This window comes from Oncorhynchus kisutch, linkage group LG15 (assembly GCF_002021735.2).
Source record: "Oncorhynchus kisutch isolate 150728-3 linkage group LG15, Okis_V2, whole genome shotgun sequence".
Taxonomy (NCBI): Eukaryota; Metazoa; Chordata; class Actinopteri; order Salmoniformes; family Salmonidae; genus Oncorhynchus; species Oncorhynchus kisutch.
Window position 1 is genome coordinate 68,323,603 of NC_034188.2, and position 13,069 is coordinate 68,336,671.

Below are 13,069 nucleotides of genomic sequence, written 5' to 3' on the forward strand. Positions count from 1 at the left end.
TATTTGTTTTCATGTCATGAGTCAAATGATTTTGTTAAGTCTTTGCTCTAACACCAATACAGTGTCTTATTTTCCTCTTGTCCGAAGAAATGGTGGCTATGATCAGGTGCTGTTGTCCTGCCTTATGTTACATGTAATGTTAATCAATCTCAATGGCATGTTTATAGGTATTTAGCCGATGTCTAACACTGAACAATCTGTTGGAAAGGAAGTGCAAATACTACAAGGTTCCACTTTGCTGTGCCAGCACTGTGAGTGATTATCTGGGTAATGTAGTTATTAGATTAACTTGGAGTATGTTGGGAGAGATTTTACAGTTATGCTCTGTCTGTCTTTTTCTCTTTCTGTAGGCTACATCCTGCAGTACTCAGAGGACAACAGTGAGCAGTGGGGCAGCTTTCCCATCAGCCCTAGTGAGCGGTCGTACCGTCTGGAGAACCTGAAGTGTGGCACCTGGTACAAGTTCACTCTGACTGCTCAGAACGGAGTGGGCCCCGGACGCATCAGTGAGATCATTGAAGCAAAGACCCACGGCAAAGGTGAAGTCTTTTTAGCAAGGATGGGCAACTGGCTCTCGGATCATTTTTTTTTTTACTCAGTCATTCGGGTTCTAAACGTTCTATTGCAAGTTAGAATAGTTGAATACACAAAGTGCAATTTTGAAATTTGGTTGTGCATCAGTAGTTTTTGTCTTATGTCAGTCACTGATAGTCAATCAATTAGCCACGTCAGCTAAACATTTCTAGATTGGTAAATTAGTCTAGCGGCCAGCTATCTAAACCTAGTAATCATGGTCGAATTACCGGCCGAGGGGCCCCCATTGATTTTGTTAGTCAGTCTCACTCAGATATCACAGATATCACAAACTGCAAACACTTCTCTCCACCCTATGGTAAAATGTAAAACGGCTAATTTTCCTCTCCACCCCATGGCAAAATGAGTAGAATTGCATGAAATTAGTTATAAAACTGCAACATTTTTGCTACGCCCAATGGCAAAATGTGTAGAATTGCACGAAATTAACTTTAAAACGTAAAAAAATATCAGTCCACTGTCAAGAGGGGGGCTGCTAAAATGTTTTGCTCACAACGTGGTGGCAGTGGGGTGGGGTGTGTGTGGGCACATGTGGGTATGCAGACCTGCAAGCAACTTTTTTGTGGCCCCCACCCCCTTCAATGTTGCCCATCCATGATCTATAGCATCTCCACCACCACTGTCCCCTTAGAACTGACTCTAACTCAACAGTTCTATCCAACATTTTATCAAGCAATCCCTCAGACTAGCTCAATTATTATGTGACCTGATCTGGCTTATGAATAAAATGTTACAGGCATCCTTAGAAGTCTACATCTGATCTCTTCACCCCTCTTCTTTCCAGAGCCCCAGTTTGCCAAAGAACATGAGCTGTTTGCCAGCATCAACTCCACCCGGGTCAGGCTGAATCTAATTGGGTGGAACAATGGTGGCTGCCCAATCACCTCGTTCACCCTGGAGTACCATCCGATGGACACGGCAACGTGGACCACGGCTCAGCGCACCTCCCTAACCAAGAGCTACATCCTGTATGACCTGGCGGAGGCAACCTGGTACGAGCTGCAGATGAAAGTGGTCAATAGCGCTGGCTCCGCCGAGAAGAAGATCATGTTCGCCACGCTCAACGCCGATGGAAGTGAGTTCAGTTCAGTGGTCTTCTAGTATGATACATTTTTTTCCTGAACCAGGGTAATTTCATATACCAAAGAAGGCCTTCCAAAGAGACATATTTGACTACGATGCCTCAACCCTGGTGGTGCATCCTTAAATAGTCATGCCTGATACTCAGGATGGTAGGTTCCCCAAGCTTATCTGGTTCCTCCTTCCGCAGGCACCATCCCTCCTCTGTTGAAGACAGTGGACCCCATCACAGACAACATGTCAGGCAACGAGGGGCTGAAGATGATGGTGACCATCACTTGTATCCTGGTGGCTGCTGTCATGGTCTTCATCCTCCTGATGGTGCTGAAGAGGAGGAGGAGGGAGCAGAGGCTCAAGAGGTTACGCGGTGAGTCAGAACACAAGCACGTACACACACAATAGAAACAAAGCACTTAATAACACACAAGCACTTTTTAGAGCTGTATGCTTCATGCTCAAGAGAGTGAGGATCAATTAACCTGAGCAGAACCAGTAGAATTGTGACTATTGACTTTCATTATGTAATAGATTGTTTTACTTAACTAGGCAAGTCAGTTAGGAACACATTCTTATTTACAATGACAGCCTAGGAACAGTGGGTTAACTGCCTTGTTCAGGGGCAGAACGACAGATTTTGACCTTGTCAGCTCAGGGATTTGATCTCGCAACACTTTTGGTTACTGGCCCAACACTCTAACCACTAGGCTACCTGCCGCCCCGAGAGGCTAAGAGGCTATCAGTTTAGCTAACAGCGTAGAACGGTCTGATCAGCTCTAGTGTTCCACTTTTAATTTGCCCCACTCTAATGTTCTAGTTTTGCACATCTAGGAAATTAGCTTGGTGCTTTTGATTTTAATATGTTAGCTTCTGTCAACTCTGCGTTGTTACTAATTTACTATATGCTGACTTTACAGATGCAAAAAGCCTGGCAGAAATGCTGATGAGGTACGTGAACAGGAATACATGTTAACTTTAGATAGGAATCATAAAATACTTTAAACTAACTGTCCAGTGTTTCCAGATCTCTATTAAGTATTACCTATAATTACTTACAATATGAGTGAAATAGTTTCCCTTCCAACGTTTTTCATTCAGTTTTTTTAAAACAACTTTTCTGTGTTGGAATGGTGTGTGCGTACCCCGACAACAGGATGTTGTGGGCGTATACCAGCCATTAAAAATATTAATACAAATAGATCGCTGATGATTGGCCAGCTCATCCTCCTCAGGAGTATGATATACTGTATGAGGAAATAGCAAGTCTTTTTAAAATAGTCTTTTGGACAGTTACTTTAAAACTATGACTGAATACTTGCAAACAATACTATCTCCTAGTAAAAACACACGGACACCAGACACATCCAACAAGCAGCAGACCATGAGAATGCACATCGATATCCCCCGAGCCCAGCTGCTCATCGAGGAGAGAGATACTATGGAGATTATTGGTGAGACCCCTGTCTTCCCCGCCAGTTTACAGTATGCTTATCCCTTGCATGTTATATTTGATCATCTTTTCTAAGAACTCATTGTCTCCCTCCCTGTTTTCTGTCTGTCAGACGACAGGTCGACGGTGCTGCTGACTGATAATGACTTTGGGGAGACGTCCAAACAGAAGTCGTCCACGGTCACGCACACAGTCCATTACCAGTCCCTGTCGCAGGCCACCGGCCCACTGGTGGACGTCTCCGACGCCCGGCCTGGAACCAGTAAGAGCCTTACCTATTTAATCACCTCTATATCCCACCCCTCACCACCTTTACTCTGACTTACAGTAAGCTACTAGCCTAATGTCATCCCCTGGAAAAATAAAAGAATGCTCTTTGTCAAGATTAATATTTTTTTATATAGTTGAATTCAATCCAAGCATCATTGTACATATTTCTCTCTCATATGCATGTAACTGTACCCCAGTCCTCCAATCAGTGTTTAGACTTTAGAGTTTTTTTAATAAACAATAGCTCTAACACCCTGATCCCAAATCCATTCTAAGCAAACTACAATTATCAGCTTTTCATAGTTTCAACACTCAGATCCACTTACAGAGCCCACAGCCCAGAGCAGTGTGAGTCAAGGCAGTGGCTAGACAGTGGCCTATGGAGGCTCTTGCTGCTGAGCCAGTAGAGTTGAGCTGATGAAGAGTGGAGAGGCCTCTGGCTCCACCTGACCGCTCACCTGATTGGGCTCATTGAGGCTGGCCAGGAAGCACAGTGGGCCCCAAAAAAATGAATAAACAATAAGCACAGTGAGCCTGAACCTTATCTGCTAACTCAGCCACATCTATCCAGAGTGTTGGGCAAACACTGCCCGCTGTGCCAGTTTCCAACCCACTGATGGAATTACTACTATCTACTACTATTACCACTGCTATTCTTCTCTGGCTTCTCCAGGCCGGATCTAATCATGGCCGTTCTAAAGGGACATTCTGATTTGGTGCCATTGATGCATAGCACAGTAGGTTAAATGTCTGGGTCAGACCGAATATGATACTATATTTGTCTTTGGGAAATATTATATCGACTGTGAAAGGTTAGGTTGATACTGTAATTTCAAACCTATGAATTATTATTGATCAATAGATGTTTGTGTAATTTGATACACAGACAATTAAGACTCAATATACAGTATGCAATTTACTTTCTAGTAGCTCTTCAGTGGTATGTCCGAAATGGCACCCTATTCTGTATGGACACTGGTCAAAAGTAGTGCACTACATAGGGGATAGGGTGCCAATTCTGACACTGCCTAGGCCTGACACTGCCTAGGCCTCTCACCAGTAAAGACCTTGGCCCTTTCATGCCCAGACCCCACAGCACGCCGCACTGCCAAAGCAGGCCCTGCAGCCAGCAGGAACCGCTATGCCAGCCAGTGGACTCTGAACCGGCCACAACCACCCACCTCCTCCCACACCCTGAGCACAGACTGGAGACTGCCCACACCGCGTGCTGCCGGCTCTGTGGACAAGGAGAGTGACAGCTACAGCGTCAGCCCATCGCAGGACACAGGTACTGGACTGACCCTATGTCTCACATACAACATTAGTCTGCAGCAAAGGGGAGACCACTACTACTGTACGTGGAAGGGTCAGAGTGCTCACGGTATGTTTTAAGATATTTCCTATATATCTTAGGAAATTTGAGCTATATACATACACTATAATGGATGTTGTGTCTCTGTGTGTGTTTGTGTGTGACTACGCAGACCGCGCGCGGAGCAGCATGGTGTCGACAGAGAGCGCGTCGTCCACGTACGAGGAGCTGGCCCGGGCCTACGAGCACGCCAAGATGGAGGAGCACCTGCGGCACGCCAAGTTCACTATCACAGAGTGCTTCATCTCCGACACCTCCTCGGAGCAAATGACGGCCGGCACCAACGACTACACAGACAGCCTGGCATCTAGCACGCCGTCTGAGTCAGGCATCTGCAGGTTCACAGCCTCCCCGCCCAAGCCTCAGGACATCAGCCGGGTCATGAACATGGCCGCACCAAAGGCCCACAGACCGGGTAAGGAGAAGGCAGCACTCATATACAGAACAGACATACACTGCAAACACATAGTACAGTTCAAACCTTACTGAAAGGAAATTATTATGTATTATTTTCCTCATTACTCTAGATCAGTGTTTTCCAACTCCGGCCCTCCCCCAACAGGCATATTTCCCTCGACCAGCACACCTGATTCTACTAATCATCAAGCCCTTGACAAGTTGAATCAGGTGTTTTCGTCTGGGGCTACAACAAAAATGTGTACTGTTGGGGGTACTAGAGGACCGGAGTTGGAAAACACTGCTATAGATAGCAGTTCAGTTCTGCTCCAATTAGGCCTTGGGCCACAGCATTACAACTGTAACTTCCACAGCTCTCTGGCCTGTTCAAAGTTAAGTTTCATAGCTTTCATTTAACACAGCATTTTACAAAATGCCTATTGCAAAATAGTGATCATGAGATACTCTTCCTCAGATAACACCTCTGGCATGCTGTTAATGCTCGATGAAGTACAAACACCATTAAAACCCAGTAATACCCCTCACAGTGCTGTGTTTAGCTTCAGCTCTCTGCAGAAATGTCTGCACATGGAGGAGCTGTCCTTACGTCCATCTGTCAGGCTATCCGCCTTTCTGACACTGTCCTCTCCCGGGTTGGCCTCATATGACCTGCTTCTTCTCACCTCCCATTCCTATTGGTTACACTGTCTAGCGCAGTTTGTGGACAGACCAAACAGACTGGGTTGAAATACATAGATATGAGGAAATTCCCATTTTCAAATATTTTTTGTTAAAAAATACACATACACAGAGACAGAATGTATTGTATTGAGAATGTATTGAGTCCTGGCCTGCCTAGTTGTCATTCTGGGCTGGGGTTATGAAGACTAGCTAGTTGTCATTCTGGGCTGGGGTTATGAAGACTAGCTAGTTGTCATTCTGGGCTGGGGTTATGAAGACTAGCTAGTTGTCATTCTGGGCTGGGGTTATGAAGACTAGCTAGTTGTCATTCTGGGCTGGGGTTATGAAGACTAGCTAGTTGTCATTCTGGGCTGGGGTTATGAAGACTAGCTAGTTGTCATTCTGGGCTGGGGGTTATGAAGACTAGCTAGTTGTCATTCTGGGCTGGGGGTTATGAAGACTAGCTAGTTGTCATTCTGGGCTGGGGTTATGAAGACTAGCTAGTTGTCATTCTGGGCTGGGGTTATGAAGACTAGCTAGTTGTCATTCTGGGCTGGGGTTATGAAGACTAGCTAGTTGTCATTCTGGGCTGGGGGTATGAAGACTAGCTAGTTGTCATTCTGGGCTGGGGTTATGAAGACTAGCTAGTTGTTGATGGTGTCTGGAGGTAGGGACTGGGCTGAGGTGAGTGAGACGAGGTAGACAGGTTTTGGCTATCTGAGCTGGGTCTTGAGTTTCCGTTCCTCATTATGTTTTCATGGTGCGTACACAAGCCATCTGCCCACAGTCATCAGCCAGCAGGAGGCTTAAACCGTCTGCTAAGGGCAAGTAGAGGCTATCTGTCAAGCCAATCTAAAGCTATTGTCTGTCAATACAAAACAGCACTTTACTTCCACAATGGAGACGTTCAGCGTGATAACGGTCTTTCAGACGCAGAGCCTGATGTAGCGTCGTGCTAACCCTGGTTTCACTTTCATCCAGTGGGAGTTGGGCGACACCAGACACACAGACAAGTTTAGAGGTTTCTACAGTAAGTCCCTGTTGAAGACCGTTGTTACCAGTCTGGTATGCCATCAGCCAGAATTCCACACACTGTGGAATTCTGTGGAATTCTGTGGAATGTTAGTTTGAACAGTTCATTTTTGTGTGCTTTTTCCCAGTGAGTGTCAGTATGATTAGAAAAAAGAGTCAATTTTCAATATAAAATGTCAACGATCTGTCTGTCCGTCTGTCCGTCTCTCCGTCCGTCTGTCTGTCTGTATGTATGTCTGTCTGACAGTGGCCCCCTGCCCCCCCCTTCTGTAGTAATGTACCTTTGCCCTGAGTTGACACTGTGACCTCATCTGTCATTCACACAGGGATACGGAGGAGGGCACAGGCCTCTCTCCTGTTACTCTGACACGTGTCAATCACAATCACACACACCTGATACTGATACAGTAGGTCAACCTGGGGTCAGTAGGTCAACCTGGCAAGCCTAATTGTTTGTGTGTGTGAGTGTGTGTGCGAGTGCGTGCGTGTGTGAGTGTGACAATAGAGTGATTGGGGCAAGCTGGATGGAAACATTGGGCAACAATCTGTGTGACCGCTCATAAACAGTCTGTCCTGTGCAATTACTGTTATGAGCCAATCATAGAGGATGATCTTGAGGTTCTCAGCTCATAAACATTTACTGCAACACTGTTTCTTGTGTTGAGTAGTCAAAATGTGATGGGCCTTTAAACAAGCCAAGGTGTCTCTGTGTGTTTGGGTGTGTTTGGGTGTGTGTGGGTGTGTGTGTGGGCATGCGCGATGTGTCTGTATGTTTACTAGTGTGTGGGTAGTTGAAGGCCAGATTACAGAAAATGAGAACAGCTCCCATTAGCGCAGATCGACTTGGGCACACAGAATGTTGAAACATTCATATACATCAACCCCCAAACCCCTGCATAGAGACATAATGCATGACTGGGAATCATTGTTGTGTAGCTGATATAAGTTGTGCCATTACCCACGCCCTGCAATTTACAGCCTGATGGATTTCAGCTAAATAAATTCCCAATGAGCTCCCAAAGAAAAGCTTTAAAATGGTTGCCATTTACAGGTTTTAATAAAACCTATTAGATACACAGTAAATTATTCATGCTCCCTGTGAACTCTGGGATTAAGTCACTAAGGTCACATGTAGGATACAATCTACATAGATGGGCCGGTCCTCCTCTGTGTGGTGGGGGATAGTGATTTGGTATTGAAAAGGCCAGTCACTGAAGCCTGCTGATCTCTGTGGCCTCTGAAAGATTAATATTGAAGACATCCATTAGAACAGTAATGGAACAGTACTGAACAGTCTCCCCACCAGAACAGTCTCCCCACCACTCTAATCAAGTGTAAAATCTTCAGTACGACTCATACATCTCTGGCTACTGGACACGTCTCCCCACCACTCCTAATCAAGTGTAAAATCTTCAGTACGACTCATACATCTCTGGCTACTGGACACGTCTCCCCACCACTCCTAATCAAGTGTAAAATGTTCAGTACGACTCATACATCTCTGGCTACTGGACACGTCTCCCCACCACTCCTAATCAAGTGTAAAATCTTCAGTACGACTCATACATCTCTGGCTACTGGACACGTCTTTGTGATTATCTAATTTACTAAATGAAATATGTAATTTATCCAGTGGATGAGATACATTTACAGCAGAAGTGATGGTGTCATCATCCACTCAACCGTGTCCAGTGATTCACTGTCTGCGTGGGGGAATACTGTGTTGAGAAGTATTTTAAAGTGCTGCAGTGTCATTAACTAAATGTACGCTTGGGTTACGTCACATGCTTGGTTTGTTCTGGTCCTGGACAGCAAAGAATCTGTCTCTGAATGAGATTTGAAGCACCGTTTTGCTTCAGTTAACCCCAAGTACAGATGAGGAGAGTTTGAGAGTGGGCAGTGCAGGACTGTTCGATGTGATAGTCCTGAAGAAATGGAAAGGTGATTTGAATATGAATCTGACAGGTTAATGCAGCAATATCATAGGATAAGTAATCCCTTCGCCAAGCCATGTAAAATGATATCGTCCTGAAATCATTATAGAATCTGTATCCTCCTGACTCAATATGATAGATTAGATTACATTATCCAAACTGAAATCATATTTCCTCCACTCATATGATTTCCTATCTATCATATACCATATATCCTGACAGTAAGTACATACCATATGAAAATACCTACTATGGAATCGAAAGTAACCGAGTAATGCATTGAGAATTTTCCTCCCAGCTCAGTGTAGTGAGTGTACCCCTCTAACCTTCCTGACTGGGTACCCCTCTAACCTTCCTGACTGGGTACCCCTCTAACCTTCCTGACTGGTTACCCCTCTAACCTTTCTGACTGGGTACCCCTCTAACTTTCCTGACTGGGTACCCCTCTAACCTTCCTGATTGGGTACCCCTCTAACCTTCCTGACTGGGTACCCCGCTAACTTTCCTGACTGTTTACCCTTCTAACCTTCCTGACTGGGTACCCCTCTAACCTTCCTGACTGGTACCCCTCTAACCTGCCTGACTGGGTACCCCTCTAACCTTCCTGACTGGTTACCCCGCTAACCTTCCTGATTGGGTACCCCTCTAACCTTCCTGACTGGGTACCCCTCTAACCTTCCTGACTGGTACCCCTCTAACCTGCCTGACTGGGTACCCCTCTAACCTTCCTGACTGGTTACCCCGCTAACCTTCCTGATTGGGTACCCCTCTAACCTTCCTGACTGGGTACCCCTCTAACCTTCCTGACTGGGTACCCCTCTAACCTGCCTGACTGGGTACCCCTCTAAACTTCCTGACTGGTTACTCCGCTAACCTTCCTGATTGGGTACCCCTCTAACCTTCCTGACTGGGTACCCCTCTAACCTGCCTGACTGGTTACCCCGCTAACCTTCCTGATTGGTTACCCCGCCAACCTTCCTGACTGGTACCCCTCTAACCTTCCTGACTGGGTACCCCGCTAACTTTCCTGCCTGGGTACCCCTCTAACCTTCCTGACTGGGTACCCTTCTAACCTTCCTGACTGGGTACCCCTCTAACCTTCCTGACTGGTACCCCTCTAACCTTCCTGACTGGGTACCCCTCTAACCTTCCTGGCTGGTTACCCCTCTAACCTTCCTGACTGGGTACCCCTCTAAACTTCCTGACTGGGTACCACTCTAACCTGCCTGACTGGGTACCCCTCTAACCTTCCTGACTGGTTACCCCGCTAACCTTCCTGACTGGGTACCCCTCTAACCTTCCTGATTGGGTACCCCTCTAACCTTCCTGACTGGGTACCCCTCTAACCTTCCTGACTGGTTACCCCGCTAACCTTCCTGACTGGGTACCCCTCTAACCTTCCTGACTGGGTACCCCTCTAACCTTCCTGACTGGGTACCCCTCTAACCTTCCTGACTGGGTACCCCTCTAACCTGCCTGACTGGTTACCCCGCTAACCTTCCTGACTGGGTACCCCTCTAACCTTCCTGATTGGTTACCCCGCCAACCTTCATGACTGGTACCCCTCTAACCTTCCTGACTGGGTACCCCGCTAACTTTCCTGCCTGGGTACCCCTCTAACCTTCCTGACTGGGTACCCTTCTAACCTTCCTGACTGGGTACCCCTCTAACCTTCCTGACTGGTACCCCTCTAACCTTCCTGACTGGGTACCCCTCTAACCTTCCTGGCTGGTTACCCCTCTAACCTTCCTGACTGGGTACCACTCTAACCTGCCTGACTGGGTACCCCTCTAACCTTCCTGACTGGTTACCCCGCTAACCTTCCTGACTGGGTACCCCTCTAACCTTCCTGATTGGGTACCCCTCTAACCTTCCTGACTGGGTACCCCTCTAACCTGCCTGACTGGTTACCCCGCTAACCTTCCTGACTGGGTACCCCTCTAACCTTCCTGATTGGTTACCCCGCCAACCTTCCTGACTGGTACCCCTCTAACCTTCCTGACTGGGTACCCCGCTAACTTTCCTGCCTGGGTACCCCTCTAACCTTCCTGACTGGGTACCCTTCTAACCTTCCTGACTGGGTACCCCTCTAACCTTCCTGACTGGTACCCCTCTAACCTTCCTGACTGGGTACCCCTCTAATCTTCCTGACTGGGTACCCCGCTAACCTTCCTGACTGGTTACCCCTCTAACCTTCCTGACTGGGTACCCCTCTAACCTTCCTGACTGGGTACCCCTCTAACCTTCCTGACTGGGTACCCCTCTAACCTTCCTGACTGGGTACCCTTCTAACCTTCCTGACTGGTTACCCCTCTAACCTTCCTGACTGGGTACCCCTCTAACCTTCCTGACTGGTTACCCCTCTAACCTTCCTGACTGGTTACCCCTCTAACCCTCCTGACTGGGTACCCCTCTAACCTTCCTGACTGGGTACCCACGCTAACCTTCCTGACTGGTACCCCTCTAACCCCCTCTCTGGTCTCATCCCTCAGGTGGAGAGCTGGTGCACCTGCCCCCGTACCTACGCATGGACTTCCTGTTAAACCGTGGCTCTGTGTCGGGAGGCCGGGGGTCCAACGGTGGTAACGGAGGAGGGGAGGCAGGGGCGTTGGGCCAGGCGTGTCTGGAGCCCCAGAAGAGCCGCACCCTGAAACGGCCCCCGCTCCTGGAGCCCACACCCATGGAGGTGCCCACGTCCAGGGAGGTGCAGCAGTGGCAGCCAGGGACTGCCTCCACCCTGCCCCAGCGTGAGCCCACTGGCCGTGAGGCCACCGGAGACCTGGCCCAGGCACAGGCCGCCAAGCTCAGTAGCTCACAGGAGTCCCTGCTAGATTCCAGAGGACACTTAAAACAGAGCAACAACCCCTACGCAAAGTCCTACACACTGGTATAACACAAGGAGTTACACACTCCAGGACATGGACTGTATACTGTACTGCAGCTCTACACAGAGAGCTGGCACGGAACTATGATGATGATGGACACTTTTCAACAACAACTGAAGTTGTATATTTCTGACTCCAAGTATTCCTTTCTTTTGTTCTTTCTCTCTTCTTTCCTCTTCTGTCTCATTTCTCTGTTTTATTTTCTATTTTGAGTATTATTTTATTCTAAACACCATATGAAATTGCCAAAATAATGTATTTAAATTTGACAGAGAAAAATACTATTGAATTTATATCAAGGATAATTACAGTCATTATTATTATATATAAAAATATAGAAATGTCTAAAAACAAGAAGAAGAAGAGGAAGACTCTGCAAGGGGATATTGCTTTCTTCATTTATTTATTTTGTATGTCGCAGTGTGATCAAATCGATGAATAGGTATCTGGCCGTTTTTCAACAACGAGAGGAGCCAAGGAAAAGAACTCCATTAAAGCTGAACCTGTCTGTCCATGCCGTCTACTCAATCTACTCAGATAGATTGTTACTACGTTCTTCAACCTTTCCAATGACTGCATGGGGACTGATCTATGACAATTATAGGAATGGCTGGAAAATCCAAAAGAGAATTTTGTCACACTATGAAAATGATACAATGTGAATATATATAAAAGAGATCACTTTTATTTGTGGATATTACAGGGGAAATGATTTGGTTAATAAAGTCCTTAGTCATGTTTGCACACGTGGGTTTGATTGGAGATACTACTGTTTCTTCTCTACTTACGAGCCCTTAACCAACAATGCAGCGTAAAAGAAAAGTATGTGCGAAAAATGTACTAAATAAACTAAAGGAAAAATAGTAATACAATAGAATAACAATACCCAGGCTATATACAAGAGGTACCAATAACGAGTCAATGTGCAAGGGTACATGTTAGTCGAGGTAACTGCAATAATTGGTCTTGGTGTATGCATGGTAAATTATTCTGAACAGGTCACCTGGATTGGATGTCTCACATTATAATAGCAAGTAGAGGGCAGGCAGGGTATAGACATCACTGCTCCCTATCAGACCTCGGGGGTATCTGAGTCCAGTGACCCCTTCACCTTTAGTGCAGAGGGCTCTCTGCTTAAATAAGTATGATTTATCTACAGTAGTGACAACTTATTGGGTTGTGGAGAAATCCAATACATTCATCACCTGAAAGCCCAAATCTAATTTTAACACTGTCGTGAAGGGTATTGACAAGACCTTATACTTATTTCAGTGAGATGACAAACTAATGAAAGATGAGACTTCCTGTGTCTTAGTCTATATTTCGAGTCCTTTCGCACTGGTTGTACCTGTGTTGCGCTCTTTTGATATGACTTTGA

The 13,069-nt window shown here is 46.4% G+C and overlaps 1 protein-coding gene across 1 annotated transcript in view; it reads left to right on the forward strand.

Moving 5' to 3' along the window:
* The window catches only part of LOC109905772 (Down syndrome cell adhesion molecule homolog), a 146,095-nt gene extending 133,645 nt beyond the window's left edge, over positions 1 to 12,450 (forward strand). Inside the window, exons 25-33 of the mRNA XM_020503342.2 lie at positions 351 to 539; positions 1,379 to 1,669; positions 1,865 to 2,041; positions 2,589 to 2,619; positions 3,010 to 3,122; positions 3,234 to 3,383; positions 4,479 to 4,679; positions 4,876 to 5,178; positions 11,299 to 12,450. Coding sequence (XP_020358931.1) covers positions 351 to 539; positions 1,379 to 1,669; positions 1,865 to 2,041; positions 2,589 to 2,619; positions 3,010 to 3,122; positions 3,234 to 3,383; positions 4,479 to 4,679; positions 4,876 to 5,178; positions 11,299 to 11,699 — 1,856 coding nt within the window. The 3' untranslated portion in view covers positions 11,700 to 12,450. The remainder of the gene's footprint in view (positions 1 to 350; positions 540 to 1,378; positions 1,670 to 1,864; positions 2,042 to 2,588; positions 2,620 to 3,009; positions 3,123 to 3,233; positions 3,384 to 4,478; positions 4,680 to 4,875; positions 5,179 to 11,298) is intronic.
* The last annotated feature ends 619 nt before the right edge of the window (positions 12,451 to 13,069 follow it).